Genomic DNA, 26,481 nt, shown 5'->3' on the forward strand with positions numbered 1-26,481 from the left:
TGTTGTGTTTCCACAGAGATGGTTTTGAGTTTTGATTGGTTCAGGTGAAAGTTTTCATTTTTAGTGCGCGATAGTTATAACCAACATATGTGAAATACTCCCCGAGCTTTACAAAAACATATGCTTTCATTCCACAAACTTAAAAACATGTTAATTTCCTTCCTAATATGATTCCATGATAAATCCTTTCTAGCTAGCAACCAACCAACTTGCTCTCTCAAATCACTCAGAAACAGCTAAACAATGCAGAAAACAAAACGAAGAGGGGACTGTACCCACAACACCAGACCAATCGATCGTCCCACAAATCCTGTCTCCAGCTCTATGCACTGAGACCAACTTACACCGAACACTCTTGGTAACTGTTAGACTTTACAAATCCCTCACTCCTTTATTGATCTTCAATGTCAGATTACAAGAGTAACGATGCTCATAAAAGATAGAAATACGATCTCATAGCGATCGCAGAGATGATCTCATGGCGATCATCTCCTCCAAGCTCATAGCGCTTGAATCACATCAACATCATAAGCATGAGCTCTTCTCTTCCTCCCGGCTCGTCTCTTATACTTCGACTTCTTTCTTCAAGCTTGTAACAGCAAACCTTCTGCACCAAACCAAGGCTCTCCTGACTCTTCTTCATTAAACACGTCAGCATCATCACTTGCCACATCAGACCCAATATAATAGAAGTCTATCAGTAACACTATCATCAACTCTACTCTCACCCCACATGTACAAAACCACAAGCTTACCCTCGTATTCCGACATGGCATCCGCATGAAAGATAAACATCTCCTTCCCATCGCGACCCACCAATCTTCTCCACACGTCAATCTTTGTATCAAACCACATCACCCCAACCGCTTAAATCAAGCAAAGAGAACATCCTCCACCACACACACGCGCTCCACAGTATCAGGCACCGTCTCCTTTCTTCCACGTTCCGAGAGTCTCTCGCTTACAATCTTAACCAACCGTTGTCCTTCACATTCCCTCGGGTTGTACACGCTCGTCTTCTCGTACTCCACCATGTACACCTTCCCCTCCACGGAGGCGCTAGACCGTGGAATCGTACGCATGTTCTCTATCCCCGCAAGCTCCCAAGTCTCCGACTTTGGGTGGAAAACTTCAACTTGGATCTCTTCATGATACCCTCCGCCTCCGATGACGTATATCTTCCCGTCTATTACACCCACAGCTGCGTCTTCCACGTTTCGAGGCACGCTCATGCTTGGTCCCTGAGTCATGTTTCCGGATCGGGTGTCAAGGATCCATAGATCCGAGGAAGGTCTTCTAGATCGGCCGATGAAGAAGATGTTCGAACCCACTGCGACGGTTGAAGAACCGTACTTATGAGGAGGGAAGGGCGTTGAGTTCGAGAGTAGCTGATACTCCGTCGTTGATGTTTCCTCAGTGGGACAGAGAGTAAACCAGTGGAAGGATGAGTCGTTGTATTCTTGTTGGAAACATAGATAGAGGGAGCTCCTCTTGTGGAGGATAGATCGTTGTCCATTGAGCTCAGGCAGCGAGCGAACAAGGGCTTTTAGGTTTTTTGAGACCCATGAGAGGCTTAGGTGATAGCTTCTTGGGACGCGGGCTAAGCATCTCAGAACGATTTCGTCAGGCAGTGAAGAAAGCGACGGCGGCGGTGGAGGATGGGTAGTGTAGTTTTCCGGTGGCTCGTCGGCGTTGGAGTTGGACATTTTGCTGCTTTCAACAAAAGAGACTCTCGCATTTGTAAGATATCTGCTTCAACCCTACACACAGTGCTACCCTAAAGTAAAGAAGACAGATGGCGTGATCCTGATCCTCTCAGAGAGCAGCAAATCTGTTTTGTGGTTGGGATTTCCGTACCAGTTTCTTCGGCAACTTCCTCTGTTTTTGTCTTTTTTTGTTTAGGTGATTGTTGATGTAAGGAGGCTTTTCTTCATCGATGGGCTTCAACTCATACTTGGGCCTCCATACAATTCATCTCTCTCTCTCTCTTTACTGATTGACAAACATTGGTCTTACCACGTACGTGTTTTGCTTCGTGACAACTGAAATTTCTGACCATGCTTTAATCCAAAGGCCAAACTTTGACCAACTCTATCTGCGACGAATTCTTTCCATGATTTTATCCTAACTTCTACCTACCTGCTAACGTGGGGTCTATTTTCTCTTTTATTAAGTTAAAGTTCCTAACAAGAGACACTGTGTTCTTGGTCCAAGCTCACTAGTTTATCTACTCTAGCATGTGTGCTAGGAAGTATATATTTTTTGCTCCTGCTCAACTCTTTTGAATGTCTACAGATTAAAAGCTTCCTTATCAATAACCCTTTTAACCCTAGTGTACGTGTGCTTAGACATCCCTGAAGAGAAGAAGATACCAATCTAGCATGAGTACTCAAGTACTTGCATAAAGTTTCTACTTGGTCCTTTGAAAATCTACGAGTTTGTCTTTACTAATTGACATGTCTACCTAAAGTTAAACTAACAACATTATGTCGACTAACCTAAAGGAACAAGAAGAAGATGATGATGATGACTTGGTAATCTTGACTGAAATGGTCAACTCCGTTTGACCGGGTCAGACGGAGAACCAAAACCGCAGAAATAGAAGGGGACGATAAAATTACTAGGAGGCTCATCACACATCCCAGAAAAACTTGTACAAACTCACTGGAAATTTGCCAAAGACTCATCTAGACCTGTCAAAAACTGGTTTAAAACCTGCGAGAAACTCGCCTGAAAGCTCGTCGGATAACCCTAAATTTCTGATCTAGAGAATAGAGAGAACTGTGACTTTTGGAGATTACAGAATAAGAATTTTTGTAAAACAAAGTTTTAGAACTTTCATTTTTAAGTTTGAATAGGCCAATGGAAGAACTAAAAATGGACTCATTATTGGGTTATCTTAAAAGTAGCTCCGGCTTAATCCATATTGCTGCGTTCTCTTCTCCTCTTCCAAAAGGTTTTTGGCTTCATTTTGAATGCATTTTAATTTTTTTTAAATCTCTTGGGATCTAATCTTATCAAATACTAATTACTAATTACTAATAAGCGCTGGTCGTATTTTGTAATGTTCATAAAAGAACTAGCTCTTTATTTAGTAAATGGTCTTCGCAGGAATCAACGAGAAACAGACAAGGACACATACTATGATCAATCAATCAATCAATCGGAAACAGCTAAACAATGCAGAAAATCAACCGAATCTGGGACTGTACCCATAGAACCAGACCAATCAACCGTCCCACAAATCATGTCTCCAGATCTATGCAGTGAGACCAACATACACCGAATACTCTTGGTAACAGTGTGATAAATTTCCTTTTCACTCAGCATGTACAAAATCACAAGCTTACCATCGTCGTATTCAGCCATGGCATCCACATGAAAGATAAAAGGTAGTTCCTTCCCATCACGATCCAACAATCTCCTCCACACATTGAGCTTTGTATTAAACCACATGATCCCACTCTGATAAAAGAAAGCGTAGAGAACATCTTCCACCACACACACAATAAACGCTGAATCATTTAACATATCCTTTCGACCACGTTCGAGTCTCTGGCTTACCATACGAACCATCCGTTCCCTCTCACATTCTCTCGGGTTGTACACATTTATCTCCCCGTACTCCACCATATAAACCTTCCCCTCCACCGAGGCGCTACACCGTGAGGTTTTACGCACGTTCTCCATCCCTGCAAGCTCCCAAGTTTCCGACTTCACATCAAAAGCTTCCACTTGGATCTCTTCGTTAAACCTTTCTTCCTGGAAACTTCCTCCGCCTCCAATGACGTATATCTTCCCGTCGATCACTCCCACAGCTGCTTCGCCTTTCTCTCGAGGCACGCTCATGCTTGGTCCCTTAGTCATGTTCCCAGATCGTGTATCAAGGATCCATAGATCCGAGGAAGGCTCGCTAGATCCGCAGCCGATGAAGAAGATCTTTGATCCCGCTACAACGGTTAAAGAACCGTGCTTAGGATGAGGGAAGGGAGTTGGGTTCGGAACTAATCGATACTCTGTCGTCGTCGTTGCTGTTTCCTCAGTCGGACAGAGAGTAAACCAGTGGAAGGATGTGTCGTTGTAATGATTTCGTAAACATACATAGAGGGAGCTCTTGTGGCGGGTGGATCGCAAGCCGTTGAGCTCAGGCGAGCGAACGAGGGATCTTAGGTTTTGTGACACCCATGAGAGGCTTAGGTGATAGCTTCTTGGCACAAGGGCTAAGCATCTCAGAACGATTTCTTCAGGCAGTGAAGAAAGCGAGGGTGGCGGAGGATGATGGGTAGTGTGTTTTCTCGGTGGCTTGGCCATCGTTGCCTTCCTTAGATGGAAAAATGTAGCATTTTAGGGTAAAAAAAGAAAAAGAACGTGCTAGCTAGAAAACGGCATGTTGTGCGAGAAAACAACATGATCAAATATATGCTTTTTCTCCACGTGTGGTGTAGAGTCATTAATTATTTTGATGTGAAGCTTACTATATAGAGTATAGATTAATATCAACTTGAATTATGCAAAATGATGTATGACGTAATAACTAGATTGCAAGTCATATTTCTTGTTAATGTTGAAATTTCTATAGCCTTTTAGTACGAATGATAAATGATTCCACAAGTTGTAAACACCATTTTATAAGATGGTCCATCCAATATGTAAAGGGCATGTTTGTTTTTCCATCTGAATGGACCATCTGGATGAAGATGAGAGTTTTGTTTGTTTAGACACTAAAAGTGCAATTCATTCAGATGAATTATCCGGATGACTTTTGGAAATTTAGACTTAATTTTTAAGTCCATTTAGCTGAACCAATTTGGATCATTTGAATGGAAATGGTTCATTCAAAATGGTATAATGTCTATTATACCCTTAATGTAATTCACATATCACAAACCTAAACATAATATCATTTTTGTCACAAACGAAAACTAACAAAACTACAAAAACACTTTTTCCCGTGCAAAACACTACTTTTTCACGCCAAAACCGTAAAACGCATTTTTCCGCTAAAATTGCAAAAAAATGTTTTTCCATCAAAATTGCAAAAACGTGTTTTCCCACAAAAACCGAAAAACATGTTTTCATGCCAAAATCACAAAAAAATGTTTTCACGCTAACACCCCAAAATATATTTTCCGCCAAAACACAAAAAACGTGTTTTCCCGCCAAAGTCGCAAAACGTGTTTCCCGCTAAAATTACAAAAACGTGTTTTCCCGCCAAAACAAAAAAAAACATGTTTTCTCGCCAAAACCGAAAATTTTTATTTTCCCGCCAAAACCGAAAAATCTCGTTTCCCGCGAAAACCGTAAAAATGTGTTCCCGCCAAACACGTGTTTTCTTGCCAAAACCGCAAAAATGTGTTTTCTCGCCAAAACCGCAAAAACGCATTTTCTCGCCAAAACTGCAAAAAAGCGTTTTCCCGCCAAAACCGCAAAAGCATGTTTTCCCGCCAAACGCAAAAAACATGTTTCCCTCCAAAAACCCAAAAAAATGCGTTTTCGCGCCAAAAACGTGTTTTTCTGCCAAAACCGCAAAAACGCGTTTTTTCTGCCAAAACCGCAAAAACGCGTTTTCCCGCCAAAATCGCAAAAACGTGGTTCCCTCCAAAACCACAAAAACGTGTTTTCCCGCCAAAACCGCAAAAATCTGTTTTCTCGCCAAAACCGAAAATTTGTATTTTCCCGCCAAAACCGAAAAATCTCATTTTCCCGCCATAACCGAAAATCTTGTTTTCCGCCAAAACAGAAAAAAAATGTGTTTTTTCGCTAAAACCGAAAAATCTTGTTTTCTCGCCCAAACCGGAAAAACAAAACTCGTTAATTTTGAAATAATTCTAATGTAAATATATTAAACTAAATAATTAAATGTAATATAGTTAAAATTAATATATTTTATATGATTAAATCAACAAAAGGGTATTTTGGTAATTTGTTTACTAAACTCATTTGAATGGAAATGAAAATAAAGAAACAAACATAAGATCCATTTAGTTTATTCATCTAGATGAACTATGTGGATGGACAAACAAACAATCACAAAAATCTGAATGGATCATTTGAATAGATAATACAAATGAATCATTTGGATGAAGATGACAAATGGTGAAACAAACAGCCTCAAAGTAAACCAACATAAGTACAATTAGAACTGATTAATAAATATTATAATATCATTGTCGGACTAAAAAATGGATAGAAACAGAGTCGAGGTTCAGATTTCTCTATTTGATTTTTTAAATGTTAGTAGTGTGTCAGTTTGCATATGTTCAAAAATCTCAAGATATAATATCTTTGATCTCGAAGCTCTTAAAAACCGACGCTTGTTGAACCTTAAACCTATGATATACTCTTAGATACAATAAAAAGAAAAGATAGGAGATTGTGCTTTTTGTTGAAAATATGTGCTTATAATGGAGCTAGTATTTCAATAAAAATAAAGGGATACGCCTCAGATAAGAGCTTAGAGAGAAGAAGATGTATCAAATTAAGAACCTCCCTTTAGTGCTCCTCCTCCTCAAGGTGTTTCCAGTTCTGTTCAATTCTCTTTACCAAATGATGTAGGATAACAGATTACTCAACTCTTTTCAATATCTACGAAGGCCTCCTTAACAATACTATTTGAACACTAGCAAGTGTGCTTAGATATCCCTGAAGAGAAGATTATACCAAGCTAGCATAAGTGGTAAATTTACATGAAGTTTCTACTCAGCCTCTTGAAAATCTAAGAGTTTTTTTTTTTCTGTGTGTGTGTTTGTCTTTACTAGTTGACTGAAGATGACAATCGAAAGCAAAACAAACAAACATCATGTAACCAGATATTATTAGCTCAACTCAAAAGGACCCTCACTGTTGTGTTAGAGGTGCTCAGTTCGACTGACATGACGAAGCTAATATTACAGACTTCGGCCACGAACCTCCTAGTATTCAAAAATAAATGATGTAGACATAATGTCGATCAACCTAAAGGAACATGAAGAAGAAGATGATGACTTGATAATCCTACCTGAAATGGACAACTTAGTTCAACCGGCTGATCCGGGCTGGACCAACATGCTGACAAAAACAAATATAACGGAAATAGATATGGGCAACGAATTACTAGAAGGTTAGTTAAAAAATTGCCGGAAATTTTACAAAAGTTCACCAGAAACTCGTGTGGAATTCGCCAAAAATTCATCTATAATCTGCCGAAAATTAGTTTGGAACCTGCCAAAATTTCGTTCACCAGACTCACCCAGAATTACACCGAAAGAAAAACTATAAATCATTTTAAATCGCTGTTGGTTGATTGTCTAACTCCTAACAAATTACTACTTTGTCTTGTTGAAACAAGATAATTTTTTATGTAAAGAATAGAAAGAAATGTGAATTCTGGAAAAATAAATTTTTATTTTTAAGTTTGAATGGGCCAATAGAAGAGTAAAAAAAATGGACTTGTTTATTGGGTTATGGATGTTAAAAGCTAATAGAAAATGATAATTTTTGCTCTAGCTTAATCCATGCTACTATGTTCGCTCCTTCTCTTCCTAGAGGTTTTCAGCTTTTAGTTGCATTTTATGATCTTTATTTCGTAAATGGTCTTTGTTACTTTGTAGGAAGCAACAAGAAGCTGTCAAAGACAATACCACTGTGTGATGGATTCTGACAAATTGATGTATATCTTAATATTGACCACTTGGATTGGATCGATCTTGTAGATATCCCAATACCCTCCCTCAACCTGGCTCTGATACCATGTTAGATTCAGGTTTATTATGAGCTTTCAACTCAAAACAATTAGCAATTAGTGGATTGGCCCTAACCCTTTATATATTACTTAATGTCCCATTGATTTTCTAATGTGGGATACATATCCCTTAATATCTTTTTTCGAAATGATTTTTCAATGTGGGATACATATCCCTTAATACCTCTTCTCGAGATGATGGCTCTTATCGGCCAGAAATCTCAGAAACTTTTTAATACAGTTATACTCGGTCGGGTAGGGTTAATATTAAATATGTATTGAACTTATTAGGATCTGGACTCTGATACCATGTTAGATTCGAGTTAATTATGGGCTTTCCAACTTAAAACCAATTGGTAATGAGTGGATTGGCCCTAACCCTTTATATATTATTTAATGTCCCATTGATTTTCCAATGTGGGATACATATCCCTTAATAGATTCCCTTCTTCATTCCACAAAACACCTTAAGGGAGAAGAAATATAATGAAGGAAGTTGGTTTCTTCACCCAGTTTTGGCGAATGGGCAGCGGAAACCCACAAAAAAAAGGAGCTTAAATCTGATAGAAGATCCGTCCAGTGATGGTTCTTACAAGCAAGCAGCAGTTTTACAAAACATATTCTTTCATTGCACAAACTTTAAAACATGTTCATTTCTTACTTTGGTTAATCCTTTCTAATTACCAAACACTTTGCTCTCAAGAACACATACTATGATCAATCAATCAGAAACAGCTAAACAATGCAGAAAACGAAACGAATATGGGACAGTAGCCGCAATACCAGACCAATCGACCGTCCCACAAATCCTGTCTCCAGATCTATCGAGTGAGACCAACATACACTGAACATTCTTGGTGTAAGTATTATCAACTTCATTTTCACCCCGCAAGCCGTCCCACAAAACCACAAGCCTCCCGTCGTGTTCCGCCATGGCAGTCTCGTGTAAGACAAAAGGTAGTTGCTTCCCATCACGACCCACCAATCTTCTCCACACACTGAGCTTTGTATCGAACCACATGATCCCATTCCACCTGACGAAAGCGAAGAGAACATCATCCACCACACACACGCAATCCACCGTATCATTTAACCTATCCTTTCTTCCACCTTTCTCGAGTCTCTGGCTCACAATATGAACCATTCGTTCTCCTTCACATTCCCTCGGGTTGTACACACTTGTCTCCTCGTACTCCACCATATAAAGCTTCTCCTCCACTGAGGCACCACACCGAGAGGTGATAGCTTCTTGGGACAAGGGACAAGCATCTCAATACGATATCGTCAGGTAGTGAAGAAAGCTACGGCGGCGGAAGAGGATGTGTACTTTATTTTCCCGGTGGCTCGTCGGCGTCGTAGCTCAAGGGCATCGTTGCGTTGATAGAAGATGTTCTAAACGGCATGGTGTAGCATTTTAGGCTAAAAGGAAAAGAAACGTGCTAGAAAACGGCATGATGTGCGAGAAAACAGCTGATCAAAGATGTATGCTCTTTCGACATAAAAATTAAAATCCGAACCAAAAGCCGACTAAAAATTAAGGTATTGTATTGGTTCGGATCCAGCAAATTACCGATCGGGTTTCATATTGTGATGCTTCGGATATCGGATTTGGTTTGGTTTAACCCGATAACCAAAACATAATTCAAACTAAACTAAACAAATATTTATGTACAGTAGAACATCTATAAATTAATAATGTTGGAGTTTTGAAAGTTTATTAATTTATAAAAATATTAATTCACAAAAATTTCTTTATTTAGATTTTTTATTTTAAGATATGTTTATTCTAAGATAAAAAAATATTTGATTTTATTGTATAGGCATTAATTGTTATTTTTGAAATTTGACATTTATGTTAATTTTATTATATTATTTGGTGTCTAAAAAAGTACTAAGTGCATAGAACTTAAATGTAATTTTAGATATAATGTTACTAAATCTCATCAAAAATATATTAAGTGTTAAGACAATATATAAAGATAATTTCATTGTGAATATAAAATAAATAATATAATAACATCTTCTTATTTATATAAAATATGTATACATATAAATTATTTATTTATAGTTTTACTGGGATCATATAATTACATAGAATTTTCTATAAAAATATTATCTTATTATTTTTATCGATTTGTGTCAAATTTTGAACCAATCCAAATTGAGACCGGCGATTTTATTAATTTATAGAAATTATTAATTTATCAAGTATTGATTTATAGAGGTTCTTCTGTATACAATATGCATACCATGTGTGTTACGGGTTACAATTTTCGAGTTTTGGATTATCATCATTATTAAGTATTTTAGTGTTATAAACTTTTGAATGTTACTATTTTTTTATTTGATATGTGTTGAATACAATATAAAACTCTATAAATTAATACTCGATAAATTAACAAACACTATAAACTACTAAATTCTTGGGCCGGTATAAAAGTTTGACACTATTAGATAAAATAATAAAATAATAATATTTACAAAACTCTTAGGTATATTAGTATATATATGGTCCTATTAAAATCATGAATTAATAATTACCATACATATAAATTTTATATAAACATATACACATTTTTTTTTTTTTATATTTGTCTTCAAAATGAATTTCATCTCTAAATTAAATTTAGTTTTAATGAATTGCATATAAAAGTACGACTATGTCTTGTTGGAAAAAAGGATAAATTTTTATGTATAGAATAGATAGAAAAGTAAATACTATAGATTAGAGATTTAGAATTTTGGTAAAATAAATTTTTAGATTTTTCATTTTAAAGTATGAATAGGCGAATGGAAGAGTAAAAACAATGTACTCTTTTATCAGGTTATGGATGTTAAAAGATGATAGAAAATGATAATTGTAGCTCCAGCTTAATCCATGCTACTACGTTTGCTCCTTCTCTTCCTAAAGGTTATTGGCTTTTTAATTGCTTTTTAAAACTCATCGATACTAATAAGCCATGTACGCATTTTGTAAAGTTCTTAAAAGAATTAGCTCTTTATTTCGTAAGTGGTCTTTGTAGGAATCAACAAGAAGCTGTCAAGGACAATACCACCATCTGATTCTGATGGATTCCCTTCAAAACACCTAAAGGGAGAAGAAAGAAGGAAGTAAGAGTTTACCAAGAGACAGTACGTGATGGGGTTGTTTTGTTCACCCAGTTAATTTTGGCGAATGGGCAACGGAAACACACAAACAGAATCAGCTTAAATCTGATAGAAGATCCGTCCAGTGATGGTTCCTATGGTTCTTACAAGCAAGCACAGATTTTACAAACATATGCCTTCATTCCACAAACTTTAAAACATGCTTGTTTCCTTATTTGGTTTCACGATAAATCTTTTATAGTTTGCAAATAAATTGCTTCAAAGACACAAATACTGTGATCAGTCAATCGGAAACAGCTAAACAATGAAGAAAACGAAACAAAAATGGGACTGTAGCCACAATACCAGACCAATCGATCGTCCCACAAATCATGTCTCCAGCTCTGTCGAGTGAGACAAAAATACACCGAACACTCTTGGCAACGGGGTTATGAACTTCCTTTTCAGCCAACATATACAAAACCACAAGCCTTCCCTCGTATTCCCCCATGGCATCCGCACGTAAGATAAAGGGTAGTTCCTTCCCATCACGACCAACCAATTTTCTCCACACGTAAAGCTTTGTATCAAACCACATCAACCCAGTCGGGTTAAAGAAAGCAAAGAGAACATCCTCCACCACACACACGCAACCCACCGTAACATTTTTTAACCTATCCTTTCTTCCGCCTTCCGCGAGTGTCTTGCTTACCATATGAACCACCCGTTCTCCTTCACCTTCTCTCGGATTGTACACACTTGTCCTCGTGTACTCCACCATAAAAACCTTCCCCTCCACGGAGGCACTACACCGTGAAAACTTACGCACCCTCTCCTGCCCCGCAAGCTCCCAAGTCTCCGACTTTGGATCAAAAACTTCAACTTGGACCTCTTCATGAAACCTTCCGTCGGAGAAGGAGAAGTGTCGACCTCCGATTACGTATATCTTCCCATCGATCACACCCACAGCTGCTTTGGGCTGTTTTCGAGCCACGGTCATGCTTGGTCCCTGAGTCATGTTCCCCGATCGTGTATCAAGGATCCATAGATCCTTGGAAGGTTCTGTAAAACCACCAATGAAGAAAATCTTTGACCCCACTGCCACGGTTGAAGAACCGTACTTAGGATGAGGAGGGAAAGGAGTTGGGTTCGGAACTAACCCATACTCCGTCGTCGTAGCTGTCGTTGATGTTTCTTTGAGAGTAAACCAGTGGAAGGATGAGTGGTTTTCGTCATCTTCATGGTCCTCTTCTTCTTCGAAACATACATGGAGGGAGCTCTTGGGGAGGGTGGATCGCAAGAGGTTGAGCTCAGGAGAGCGGACAAGGGCTTTTAGGTGTTTTGAGACCCATGAGATGTTTAGGTGATAGCTTCTTGGGACGCGGGCCAAGCAACTCAAAACGATATCATCAGGCAATGAAGAAAGGGAATGTGGCGGAGGAGGATGGGTAGTGTATTTTTTCGGTGGCTCTACGGCGTTGGAGTTAGACATTGTTGGGGACGTTTCAACTCAAAATGTTCCGTCTTTGCATTAAGATGATGCCCTAAATAGGCATGTAGTAGCATTTTAGGGTAAAAGAAAAAACAACAAAACGGCATGTTGTGCGAGAAAACAGCAAGATGTTCATTAGTTTCAAACACGGCAGCAATCTCGTATAGACTCTTAACTTAAGGTAAACACCTTTTTTTTTAGAGAGAGAAGTAAACACCTTATTTTGGGTTTAGGTTATGATTCAGATATGGACAGCATTTATAAAAATAATTTTTTATATTACGTTACTTTTGAAACCTTTATTTCAAAATGCTAAAAGAATCAGCGTTAATCAACAAGATTCAAAAAAAAATCTGTATTTGAGATTTGTCTTACAATATCGTATATGGTATATCTAGAAATTGACCCGTTAATTCTGGCTTTAATAAGATGCTACTTTACAAAAAAAAAATATATCAACAAGATCTCAGATTCTCAGTTTTATTTAGATGTAACTTCTCAATGCTGATTTTGAAGGTACGTATTAATATAATAGATTTTGAATGAGAGGATTCAGTTTAAATTTTGGCAAAAAAAGAAAGATTTTGACCAATAAAAATTATGCTTTTTCTCCATGTGTGTAACCATCAATTTTTTTTTTGGCGGCAGTGTAATCATCATTTTCAGTTATCTGAAACATAGTCGAAATTAAGATTCTCTACTTAATCTATACTATTAAAAGGGAAAGAGTCACAAAAAGTTTACTTATGAAAGGTTATTGGACCTATTTACTAGATTTAACTATTTTTTTAGTCTCACCCTATATTTCTCTAACTATACACTAATCAATTACTTTATATTTTTCTAACTATAAAATAACCAATGCTCTTATTTAATACTCAACTTACTATAATACACCAAAAATTTATACACCAAAAATTTATAAATCAATATTATTAATTCAGAATCATTGATATATTTTATCCCTATTTTTTCTTGGAATATTACTTTTGTGCCACTAAACCTATTAAAAACAGATTATTTTATAACTGATTTAATAATCATACAACCCACGATCATTTTTCTTTAACAAAAGCAGTTAATATAAAAACATTTGGATTTATTGGTAATTAAAGTCTAAACAATACCATACTTTTAATTTATATTAAATGTTTTATGACCCAAACTAATATAAAAACATGATGCAAGTACGGTTAACAGAAAGTTAAAAACATGATACCATTCGACGGTCAAAACATATTAACTTCCAATTACGATTAGAGAAATACTTCACAGTACAACAACAAACTTAATTATATTTCAAAATTATAGCTTTTTCTTTGAAAACTTTTCTAGGTTATTTTTGTGATGAAAATCTTTTACAACTGGGTTTATTAGGAGAAAGAGTTTTGTATTAATATTTTCTCAGGAAATTATAGCATTTTTAGAATGTTTTTTATGTTTTAATAAAATATATTATTTATTTTTAACATTCATAGGTAACTCAACTATACTCAACTTAATAATAATTTTATTTCTAAAACTCAAAAATTTAATCTTAATATAGTTATTATAAAACCTATAAACTAGAATGTATAACATAAAAACAATGTAGTTTATTCAATTTTATATCTTAGTAAAATTTATATGAGAAATTTAATCAAATTTTGAAAAATATTAGCATGTTATTTTAGATTTTTACCATATCATCTGGTATAGATTCACGAGTTAATATGAGTTTTAGATTTTAAAGGATTTTAAATAATAGATTTTTATTAAATTGAAACTAGATTATATATGGTGACTGCATTTATTGATTTGACTGTGGATACCACTTATTGGTGTTTTGGTTCCTTTTAGTGGAAAATTAGAATGAATGTTGAGGACTTATTAAGATATTTTTTTAATATTTGAAAAAGATGTTTGAGTAATTTATTTTTATTGGATAATTCAGCTTATAAATAATATATTTAAGATAGGGCAATTGTCAATAATAGCACCTTTTAAAGTTTATGTCTCAAAAATAGCACTAGAAGGAGAAAGTCACAAAAATGACATTCATTAAAGGGTAAAATATCTCTAATACCCTTGGTTTAAAATTAAATAAACAAACAAAAATAAATAAAAATAAATAAAATAAAAATAAAAAAATGAAAAAAAGAAATTTTTTTTATAGTTTCAGATTATTTGTTTTCAGATTCGAAATTCTTATAATTTTTTTTTTGGGAAATTTTTTTTTCAAAAATTTTTTTTTTCTTCAAATTTTCTTTTTATAATTTAAAAATACTTTTTGAAACTGTTTTTAAAATTTTTATTTTTTATTTTAGTTTTTATTTTTTATAAAATTTTAAACCCTAATTCCAAAACTCCACCCCTTAACTCTAAACCCTAAGGTTTGGATTAATTAATCCAAGGGGTATAAGTGTATATTTACCTCTTTAATGAAACATATTTTTGTGACTTTGAGCCTTGAGTGCTACTTTGGGAACAAAAACTTGGTTTAGTGCTATCCTAGTCTTTTTCTCTTTAAGATATTTGGTTATTTAGAAATTGCATATAATTAATATTTGTAGGTATATAATTTGTATTTTAAAAATTCAGGTATTTATTTATCTTGGTTCTAGAGATATATGATATGTTCGGTTATTTATAAATTTTGGTTCAAGTTTGGTTTCATTTTTTCAATTTGGTACGGGTTGATTATTCGGTTCCGAATAATATGGCCAAACTTATAAACTATCTTATATAAAAATTTATATTAAAAATTATTAAATTCAAAAAATAGTTATTTAATTAAACCTTAGTAGTGTGTTGGTACTTGGTTGAACTTGAACACGTTCAAAAAATTCCACTATATCTTTGATCTCACAGTGTAATCATCAATTTTACTTATATCTTTGATCTCACAGCACTTAGAAACCGATAGCTAGTCAAACCTAAAATTATGATATACTCTCAGACACAATAAAAAGAGATAGGACATTGTGGTTTTAGTTTTTGTTGAAAATGTGTGCTTATAATCAAGCCAGAGATTTCAATATAAATAAAAAGACACACCTTAGATAAGACTCTAAGAGCTTAGCAGAGAAGAAGATGTATCAAGATCAAGAACATCCCGTTGGTGCTCCTCCTCCTCAAGGTGTTCAGAGCCGTGCTTACAGCTTAATGAAAAAGGTATTTGTCTAGGGCCCCCAAATTTTGTAAAATTTTAAGGGTCCCTAATTACAAAAAAAAAAGAATTACATGATAGTTAATGTATTCTTTTAGTTAGATTTTTATTTTTATTTGATTCTAAATTCGATTTATGTTTTAAAAAAAAAACTAAATTATGATCAATTTTACTATATTTTATGTAAAACTATAAAGATTCTACTTCTAATTAACTGTAAATATTTGATCCATATTTTTCATTTTTGTATATGTTATGAGTTAGATTTATTTTATATATTTATAGAATTTGATTAACAAATTATAATATTTTGAATATATAGTTTATTGTATTTAATTTAAACGCCAAGATTTAGCTTTTTAACAGCGACCAATATTTCAATTCAAAATTTGTATTTTTGTTTTTATATTACTAATTCCTACTTTTGATCATTATTTTATTTTTAGTTTATAAAAGTCTAGTGCAGAAAATTTAGAAAATGTTTAGGTAATAAATCAAAACTTTTTAGTGTTATGTTTATATGTTTTTTCAAAAAAAATATTTTATATAATTTGAATTTAAATAGAACTTTTTTCGAAAAACGATATCATATAATTTTTTTTAATTCGCCTTGGGTCCTCAAAAACCTTCGCACGGCACTGAAGGTGTTTCCCAGTTTTGATTCAATTATCTTCTTGCCGGTTGATGTAGGACAACAAATTACTCAACTCTTTTGGATATCTACGAATCCCTCCTTAATGATATTTTATTAACGCAAGCATGTGTGCTTAGACATCCCTGAAGAGAAGACTATACCAGTCTAGCATGAGCAGTGCCTGAGAAATTCGAAGTCCAATACGAAATACACAATTGAGGCTGTGTATTCAGTAGGTCTGATATGTGTATTTTTAGCTTTACCAGTCAAAACTATGTGAAATCGTGAACCATATAAATTGTTAAAACCGTAAGTAAATATTTTCTGATTGCATATTCTATATGTCATGTGTTTAAATAATGATAGTCCACTCGTGAATCTCACAATGTTTTGTTTACATGAAAAAATGAGTATTATTTATTATTAATTAATATATAGCTAATTATATTTCAGGCTATATTGTAGATATGATCGACAAATATATATAAGTATCACATGCTTTGATTCATGTCACAAAAATTTAAAATATTTTATTTAAGGTAAATCTTAGAAAATTTAGGAAATCTAGTTATATCACCTATTAAATTGATTAAATTATTGTTAAAAAATATATGTTAATATATTGTTAGTATAAATTTAAGATAAGATCAAAATATTAATAGTCTACTGAAAGGGTCTAACAACCTTTTATAAGTAGATTTTTCAACATTGCTTCCCTTTTAATAGTATACTAGATCTCTACCCGCACAACCGTGCGGGTAATTATTTTAACTTTTATAAACATACATATTTGTTTTACATGATTAGTGATATAAAATTTTATAGTTCACAAACAATAATTTAATTTATTGTTTTAAACTGTTAGTGGTATTTTTCTTATTAAGTTTAAGTTATATTTACGAAAATAACACTTAATTTAACACTGACTTAGATATTTCATTCAGGGTATACTTGTATTTTAGATTTTTGCCATACATATATGTTAACCTATATATAGGTTTTGGCCATACATATATATTAATTGTATATAGGTTATGAAATATATAGGTCATGTATCGAATTATTTGTATGATTTAAATATTTGACGCAATAACCTATACTAAGTTTGATTCATAAAACATATGTTTCATTTAAATTATTGAACCAAAAATAGTAGTGCATCGTCTTTGTCATTGTCATTGTTATTTTAAATCTGTATTTTTCTACATTATCTTTGTTTTATTGAGGTTTATTATGTTGTCTATTAGTGATTTAGATTTTAATTGTTTGGTTGTATTACTCCAAAACTCTTGGATTATTTGCAATGAGTTTTTGGTGTTAATTTTTTTTTTGCAATCTTTCATCTATGATACATCACTTTATACAATTAACATTTATACATACCATTATATTTGATGATGAACAGATTGAAAATAAACATATTCATATGAAAATATATTTTTCAATCATTTGTCAGTCATTTAAGTTAATGACATTAATTAGTAGAATACATATTGCACTTTCAAAACTGCACAAGATAAAAACAGTATAAAAACAATTGCATTAATGAATAATATATAAGCTTAGTCTATATAGAAATAAGAATTATTACTTTTATGTTAACAAAGTATTCATATAATCTTATTATTAAAATATAAATTAAACCAATCACTATATTTAATAACACAGATCTATTATACTATCAAAATAGCATTTGTAAACCGATTGTTCATATTCATAGCACATTTTTAATCATGTGGTACAAATTTTTAAATTGAATCATATCGTTAGGGATCCAAGATTTAATTGAAAAATCTTATATTAAATTAATATCATAAATTTAATGCATAATTGCACATGATTTTAATTAAAATTACAAAATTAATAAGGTGTGTTTTAGTGAAAAATGGAAAATACATTTATATTTTAAACAAAGACGAAATATTAAATATTTTAAGGGTTTGTTTTAGTGAAAAAATGAAAAATATAATTATATTTTAAATAAATACGAGATTAATTAAATAATTAAAATAAAAGGTTTGTTTTAGTGAAAAGAATAAATTTATATTATGAAAAAGATATAAAAAGATTTTATTCAGATGCAAATTTAGAGAAAATAAAGGAATATCTATTTGATTAGTTAGTTTTAAAATAATTGAATAATTCAAATATTTATATAAAAAATCATTTAATCAACTTTCTAAGAGGTGGTCCAAATAAAAAATCACACATGAAATAAGTCATGACTTCTGTTTTAATATATAAGATATATTACAAGTTGTCGTAACCGTTTTGGTCTTGGCTAAAAATATACGTTTAAACCCTTGATTTCACAGATGCCAAAAGAATCAGCCTAGCGTTAATCAACAAAAATCTGTAGAAATTGACCTGGATGTGGTTTTAATAAAATTAATGAGATAATTCAGTTCCAGCAACATACGCATTTGGCAAAAAGGAATGATCTTGACCAATAAACTTGAACTAGATTTTGACCCGCGATTTAAAGCGCGGATTTTGTTTTCTTATTAAAATCTTGCTAAAATTATATACAGACTAACAATACAATGATGCTGGTTCGGATCCAAGCCCAAGGTAAAGTACCTATTAATATTTTTTTAGATATGCGGGTCTCGGTTTGAGTTTGAATCTTACTCGAGACCCAATCGGATAACTAATGTACATGAAATGTTTGTGTATATTAGATATATTTATGTATTTCTGTTATGTTTTTGTACTACGAATATTATTTTAAGTTTCGGATTTTGGTTTTTGCTTATAGTTTCAGACTTCAGGTAAAATTTCAAAATTTTAAATATATTTTGATATTTAGATGAAATTTTAGAGTTTTTTTTTGGTTTATCTAGTCAAATTTGCGTCATTTTGAGTATTTAAATACTTTTGGATATTTTTGTGTTTCATGTATTTTTAAAGTTTTTGGTACTTCGAATATTTTTTTGATCCTAAATATTTGAACCGATCTGGATCTATTAGGTATCCAAAAATTATACGTAGTTTACATGTATCTTAATTAATTATCCAAACACAAGAAGAACTTACACGAACCCAAAACAAAAAAAAATTCAAATACCTACTTAGGTCTAAATGTCTAGGATCCGAAAGACCCATGCTCGAAAGAAACCGATTTGTATATGATCTGAAGATCGAATGCCTAAGCATACTCTCTTTTCTATTATTATTATTATTATTAAAAAAATCTAGGATAGTTTAGTAAAAATTTAAACAATCAAATGTTAATTTAGAACTTAAAGTTTTTGATTGGCTACTATTCGTATATTTTAAATTACCTAACCAACATTTTAAAGAAGCCAAACAGTGAAAATTGATTAATAGTACAGTTTAAAAATGAGTACTATATTACCGCATGGAATAAGTAAATATATATATAATATACTAATGTGTGATAAAAGAAAATATAGTTTAATATTGTACAATTATATTATTAGGGAATCTAGAAAACTATAAGATTTGGACTGATTAAACCACGAAAGTAACCTATATATTTGAATGCAATGTTACATAATATACAAAATCTATTTTCAAATGTTATTTGGTAACCGTAATATCTAGATATATATATTTTTAATAGACCATATATGTCAGATTTTCTAAATAATGAACAAATATCTAACAATTAGAGAATTAATATATTACCTAAACTATTAGAGAAAGATATTCGCTATAATCTTATTTGGTTGTTATAATAAATGTTATTATAATATTTAGTTATATATTATAGATTGGACTAAAAAATGAACGGGTGTAACAATTTTTTTTAAGTAGATTTTTTAAAACTCTTTATCTTTTAATAGTATTGATAACGATGCAAACAATACTACTAACAAAAAAAGACACCAACTTCTATTTTCTTGAGTAACCTCTTTTTTTTTGAAACAATTTTCTTGAGTAACCATTCATGAGTTTTACAAAACAAATTGTTTCAAGAAAAGTTTCAAAAAAAAAAAAAAACAAATTGCCTCAAGAACATATATACTGATACTATGATCAGTCAATCGGAAACAGCTAAACAATGAAGAAAACGAAACGAAAATGGGACTGTAGCCACAATACCAGACCAATGGATCGTCCCACAAACCTTTCCTCCAGCTCGGTCCAGTGAGACAAACATACACCGAACACTCATATTAACAGGGATATGAACTTCATCTTCATCCGTCATATACAAAACCACAAGCCTTCCCTCGTATTCCGCCAATGGCACCCGCATATAAGATAAAGGGTAGTTCCTTCCCATCACGACCAACCAATCTTCTCCACACGTAAAGCTTTGTATCAAACCACATCAACCCAGTCCGGTTAAAGAAAGCAAAGAGAACATCCTCCACCACACACACACGATGCGCCATATCCTTTAACCTATCCTTTCTTCCACCTTCCGAGAGTCTATGGTTTACCATCTGAACCAACCGCTTTCCTTCACCTCCTCTCGGATTGTACACACTTGTCTTCTTGTACTCCACCATGTACACCTTCCCCTCCACCGAGGCACTACGCTGCGAAATCTTACGCACGTTCTCCAGCCCCGCAAGCTCCCACGTCTCTGACTTTACATCAAAAACTTCAACTTCATGAAACCTTCCGTCCAAGAAGGTTCGGCCTCCGATGACGTATACCTTCCCGTCGATCACTCCCACAGCTGCTTCGCCTTTCTCTCGAGGCACGCTCATGCTTGGTCCCTTAGTCATGTTCCCAGACCGTGTATCAAGGATCCATAGATCCGAGGAAGGCTCGCTAGATCCGCCGCCGATGAAGAAGATCTTTGACCCCACTGTAACAGTGGAAGAACCGTACTTATGAGGAGGGAAGGGAGTTGGGTTCGGAACTAACCCATACTCCGTCGTGGTCGTTGATGTTTCGCTGAGAGTAAACCAGTGGAAGGATGAATGGTGGTCGTCATCTTTTTGGAAACATAAATGAAGGGAGCTCTTGGGGAGGGTGGATCGCAAGACTTTGAGCTCAGGGGAGCGAACAAGGAATCTTAGGTCTTTTGAGACCCATGAGATGTTTAGGTGATGGCATTTTGGAACGCGGACCAAGCATCTCAAAACAATATCAGCAGGCAATGAAGAAAGGGAATGTGGCGGAGGAGGATGGGTTGTGTGTTTTTTCGGTGGCTCGTCGTCGGCGATGAAGTTGGACATTGTTTGAACAGGAGAGACTGAAAAAGTTGGGTCTTGCATTAAGATGATGATGATGATGATGAATCGAACAAAGCGGACTTTATAAAAATTTATTACGTTACGTTTTTGGGTTTAGGTTATGATTCAGATATGAACATCATTTATAAAAAATTATTACGTTACTTTAAAACCCTTAATTTCAAAAATGCTAAAGAATCAACGTTAATCAACAACAAGATTTCAACACAAGTCTGTATTGTGATGAGTTTCGTCTTAACTCGAATCTGGTCTGTAGAAATTGACCCGTTTGGGTCTTTAATACGATCTTGACCCGAAAAGAAAAAAGCAACAAGATCTCAGTTTTATTTTAGATGTAACTTCTCAATGCTGATTTTTTCGGGTATGTATTAATGGAATAGATTTTTAATGAGAGGATTTAATTCCAATTACATGATGCATTTCGGCAAAACTTCTAGACAAATAAAGATTATGCGTTTACTCCATGTGTGTAATCATCAATTGTGCGAAGATCAATGCATGATGATGTGTGATATAATTTTGCTACTGGGTCAAATTTAAATAACATTTTCATTTGAATGATTTCACAAAGTGAGTTGTTGGAGCCTCGCCTTGCTCCAGATTTGGTCTGAAATCTCAACCTGAATGCAATAAAACAAAAAAAATAATCATCATCAAGGTCCACCCTGGGTTCGAGGTGCCAAATACACCGAGCTCGGCAGCAAGTCAACACAAGCCAGAATTCAAAAACATTTAAGACCATCATTAAAATACCTGATCCACACCGGAGATCACACCATCGTTACGATCTAACTGTAAGACCTATACAAAAAAGAAGGAGAAGCCAAGGAAACTGAGATCCGAATTCTTCCACAGCAAAACTATACTCTCATAGATACAATCTTCTTTGTTATCAAATATCTTTTGTACACATTACAAAACAACAAATAAAACACTCTCTTTTCATAATCGATCATAGTTTACTTGCTAGCCAAGTTTCCATACTTGCAAATCTTATTTTTGGGTGAACTTCAGGGTTAATCACGAGTTGGTCGTCCTCTCAGTTGTATTATTTTTTTAGTTACTAATCTATAAGATCTAAGATTTGCACATGAGAGAACATGTCTTTTGTCTCCTAAACTTCCTTTATTGTCATCATCATCATCAATAATCCTGTATTTATACCATTTCAAAGACAAGCAGAGAGTTCGATATAAAGAAGGGGAGGCGACGAGGATATCAGAGAAGAAGATGTATCAAAGATCAATAACACCCGTTGGTGCTCCTTCCTCCTCGAGGCAACTCGCATTGCTACAAAAAAAAATTCCGAATACCAGGAGGTTCAAAACCAAAGCCCATGTAATATAGTTTTGTCTCAGCGGTAATTCGAACTGAGGACCTCTGACACAATGACCATTTCACTAGATTCGGTATTTTGTGAATAATATTAAATCAAATTTAGTTAATACTATTCATAACACTAAATATTAAAAAAAAATTATGTTTTATTTAATAATATAGTTCAAGTAATATTATTTATTAATTTAAATTAATAATTAAATAAGAATAAAAAATATTTAAAACCAATATATAAAACAGTTAGTGGATTATGGATATGTTAAAAGCTGATGAAAATGATAATAACTGTAGCTCGGGATTAATCCATGATACTACGTTCGCATCTTCTCTTCCTAAAGGTTTTTAGGCTTCATTTTGATTACATTTTAAATCTATAGGGGTCTAATCTCATAAGCTCTGTCTGTATTTGTAATGTTCTTAATAGAAGTAGCTCTTTATATCGTAAATGGTCTTTGTAGGATTAAAGAAGAAGCCGCCAAGGACAATATTACTGAACGATTCTGATGCATTGCCTTTCATCATTCCACAAAAACAATCCAAAGTTGAGACTCTTGTAAAACTTTGTAGGAATGTTGTCATCATTGACGTGAAACTCAAGTTAGACTAACAATATCAACTTGAATAACAGATGATCACAACACTACAAGGAACAAACACGATATCATGTTTCATTTTCTTAGGTAACCAACCAACCACTCATGAGTTTTACAAACACATGCTTTCAAGAACACATGTGACCAATCAATTGGAAACAGCTAAAAAGTGCAGAAAAGGAAACGAGAGTGGGACTGTACCCACAACACCAAACCAATTGCTCGTTCCACAAATCCTGTCTCCAGCTCTATGCAATGAGACTAACTCACACTGAAAACTCCGGGTAAAGGTTAAATCATTTTCAAGTTTATAACACGGATACAAAAGCGCTAGCTTTCCGTCGTGTTCCGCCATGGCCTTCACAGAAAAGGTTGACAGTTTTTTCAGTCTATTCCCATCAGGACCGACCAAGCTCCTCCACACACTGAGCTTCGTATCGAACCACATGATCCCATTCCTCCTAAAGAAAGCAAAGAGAACACTCCCACAGCTAATTTGCTTTTCTCTCGAGGGACGCTCATGCTTGGTCCCTGAGTCATGTTCCCAGATCGTGTATCAAGGATCCATAGATCCGAGGAAGGTTCTCTAAATCCTCCGATGAAGAAGATCTTTGATCCCACTACGAGGGTTGAAGAACCGTAGTTAGGATGAGAAGGGAAGAGCGTGTTAGGCAATAAGTATATATCTAGAGGACCTCCTTGTAATTAGTATAGAATACTAAATACCCTACTTGTGTAATGTATAAATACCTTCTACGGTTGTTAATAAAGAATCAATTCAGCCTCTAATCTTATATGGTATCAGAGCTGGCATTAACCCTAAGCTAAGCCGCCATCTCTATTGTTCAAATTTTTTTTTTTTTTTCCTTTTCTCTTCGGCGACCGTGCCTCCCACCGATGAAACTCAAACCTTTAACCATGAAACAATCGAGATCTCAACCACGAAACGCCTTCTCAACGTCAACATGACGAACGTGACTAAACTCACCTCCTCTAACTTCCTCATGTGGAGCCGTCAAGTCCACGCTTTACTTGATGGCTACGATTTGGCTGGTCACATAGATGGATCAGCTATCGTTCCACCACCTACAATCACTACAGATGAGGGAATCGTTCCCAACAATGAATTCACTCTTTGGAAACGTCAAGATAGGCTCATTTACAGTGGTCTCCTCGGTGCAATCACCCCTACCATCCAGCCCATACTTTCCACCACGACAACATCAGCTGAGATCTGGACCACCTTGAACTCGACATACGCAAAGCCCACACGCGGGCACATCAAACAAGTTCGACAGCAGCTTGACAATTGGACGAAAGGAACCAAGTCTATCAATGACTATTTCCAAGGTATTACGACGAGGTTCGATCAGCTTGCACTTCTTGGGAAGCCAATGGACCATGAAGACCAGATTGAGCGGGTACTTGGTGGTCTTCCGGATGACTACAAGACTCTTGTTGACCAAGTTGAGAGCCGTGATACAGCTCCTTCTCTCTCAGAACTCCATGAGAAGCTGATCAACCAGGAAGCAAAGCTTCAGACAGCGACAACACAGGTCTCCTCTGCTCCTGTTACGGCGAACTTCACCAACTACAAGGGACAGTCCAGTCACAACAACAAACATAATGGTGGACGTCGTGGTGGCTATCAAGGCCGTGGAAATCAGAACTGGCAACAACAACAGTTCACGCACACTGCTTCTCAGGGTCAAGGTCGTGGCTACCAAGGACGTTGTCAAATTTGATCCGTGTATGGTCACAGCGCTCGTCGCTGCCCTCAGATGCCTCAGTCAGGAGCTTCTTATGCGCTTCAAACACCACCGTCTCAGGCCTCAGTCCCATGGCAGCCGCGCGCCAACTTTGTTACAGCGTCGCCTTACAACGTCGCTCCCTGGATCCTTGACAGCGGAGCCACGCACCATCTCACGTCTGATCTCCAGAACCTGTCGCTCCACCAACCTTACAATGGAAGTGAAGCGGTCTCCATAGCCGATGGCTCGAGTTTACCAATAACTCACACTGGTTCTGCATCTATCTCTACATCATCAAAGTCTCTTAAGCTTAATGATATACTCTGTGTTCCTACTGTTAGCAAGAATCTTGTCTCGGTTTATCGGTTGTGTAATGCTAACAAGGTATCGGTTGAATTCTTTCCTGCTCATTTTCAGGTGAAGGATCTCAGCTCGGGGGCGAAGTTGCTTCAAGGCCGCACGAAGGATGAACTGTATGAGTGGCCCATGCCTACCCGCAACCCTACAACTTTTGCTACCTACCCTGATACGAAAGCAACCTTAACCCAGTGGCATCATCGGCTTGGGCACCCATCTTCATCCACTCTCAAATTTGTTGTTTCCAAGTTTTCTTTACCTTGTTTAAACACTTCTAGTGCTTTTCCTTGCAATGATTGCCTTCTCAATAAAACTCATAAACTTCCTTTTCATCAAAGTACAATTGTTTCAACAAAACCTCTCCAATATCTTTTCTCGGATGTATGGCAATCTCCGATCAGTTCTTCTCAAAACCAGAAATACTACCTTGTCCTAGTTGATCATTACACACGTTATACGTGGTTCTTCCCCCTCAAAGCCAAATCAGATGTCAAAAATATCTTCATCCAGTTCAAACCCCTTGTGGAAACACGATTTCAAACCAAAATCATACACCTCTACTCCGATAATGGAGGAGAATTTCTCGCCCTCAGACCATTCCTTGCTGCCCAAGGTATCTCTCACCTGACCACTCCACCCCATACTCCAGAACACAATGGTTTGTCGGAAAGAAAACATCAACACATTGTTGAGACTGGTCTCTCCCTCTTATCCACCGCCAAAATGCCTCTCACTCTCTGGCCGGAAGCTTTTGCCACTGCTGTGTTTCTCATTAACCGTCTGACCACACCCATACTCTCAAACCAATCACCCTTCCAGAAACTATTCCAAACTGAACCCAACTATCAGAAACTGAGAACTTTTGGTTGCTTATGTTATCCCTGGCTACGACCGTATGCTCCTAACAAGCTTGAAAACCGATCCACTCCATGTGTTTTCATAGGATATTCCCTCACACAGAGTGCGTATCAATGCCTTGATCCAACTACTGGCCGCGTATATACTTCGCGCCACGTCCGGTTTAATGAAACCAACTTCCCATACCAGCTCCTAACAAAACCGCAACCCACAACCATACCTGAGACCACAAACCCATCTTACTCCTATCCTCCTCACACCACGATCAACCTCACCCCGTCACTCATACAGTCTCCGTCACCGGCTGCGAACACTACGCCTGCGAA

The 26,481-nt window shown here is 35.2% G+C and overlaps 2 protein-coding genes across 4 annotated transcripts; both read right to left on the bottom strand.

Annotated features, from left to right (window-relative positions):
* Positions 1 to 107: 107 nt before the first annotated feature.
* LOC103840903 (F-box/kelch-repeat protein At2g22050) lies at positions 108 to 1,888 on the bottom strand. Of its 3 annotated transcripts, none has more exons than XM_033281179.1 (2): positions 705 to 1,753; positions 108 to 362 (listed from the first exon to the last, which is right to left on the bottom strand). In XM_033281179.1, the coding sequence occupies exon 1, from the start codon at positions 1,704 to 1,706 to the stop codon at positions 873 to 875; it is 834 nt and encodes a 277-aa protein (XP_033137070.1). In that variant the 5' UTR covers positions 1,707 to 1,753; the 3' UTR covers positions 108 to 362; positions 705 to 872. The 3 variants fall into 3 exon arrangements, with proteins under 3 accessions (XP_033137070.1, XP_009115664.1, XP_009115663.1); XM_009117416.3 differs by having other exon boundaries at positions 130 to 1,651; positions 1,693 to 1,888; XM_009117415.3 differs by having other exon boundaries at positions 130 to 663; positions 756 to 1,753.
* LOC103840904 (F-box/kelch-repeat protein At2g22050-like) lies at positions 130 to 24,414 on the bottom strand. Its single transcript, XM_033281154.1, has 2 exons — positions 20,713 to 24,414; positions 130 to 3,795 (listed from the first exon to the last, which is right to left on the bottom strand). The coding sequence occupies exons 1-2, from the start codon at positions 21,277 to 21,279 to the stop codon at positions 3,160 to 3,162; spliced, it is 1,203 nt and encodes a 400-aa protein (XP_033137045.1). The 5' UTR covers positions 21,280 to 24,414; the 3' UTR covers positions 130 to 3,159.
* Positions 24,415 to 26,481: the final 2,067 nt, after the last annotated feature.

This window comes from Brassica rapa, chromosome A09 (assembly GCF_000309985.2).
Source record: "Brassica rapa cultivar Chiifu-401-42 chromosome A09, CAAS_Brap_v3.01, whole genome shotgun sequence".
Classification (NCBI taxonomy): Eukaryota; Viridiplantae; Streptophyta; class Magnoliopsida; order Brassicales; family Brassicaceae; genus Brassica; species Brassica rapa.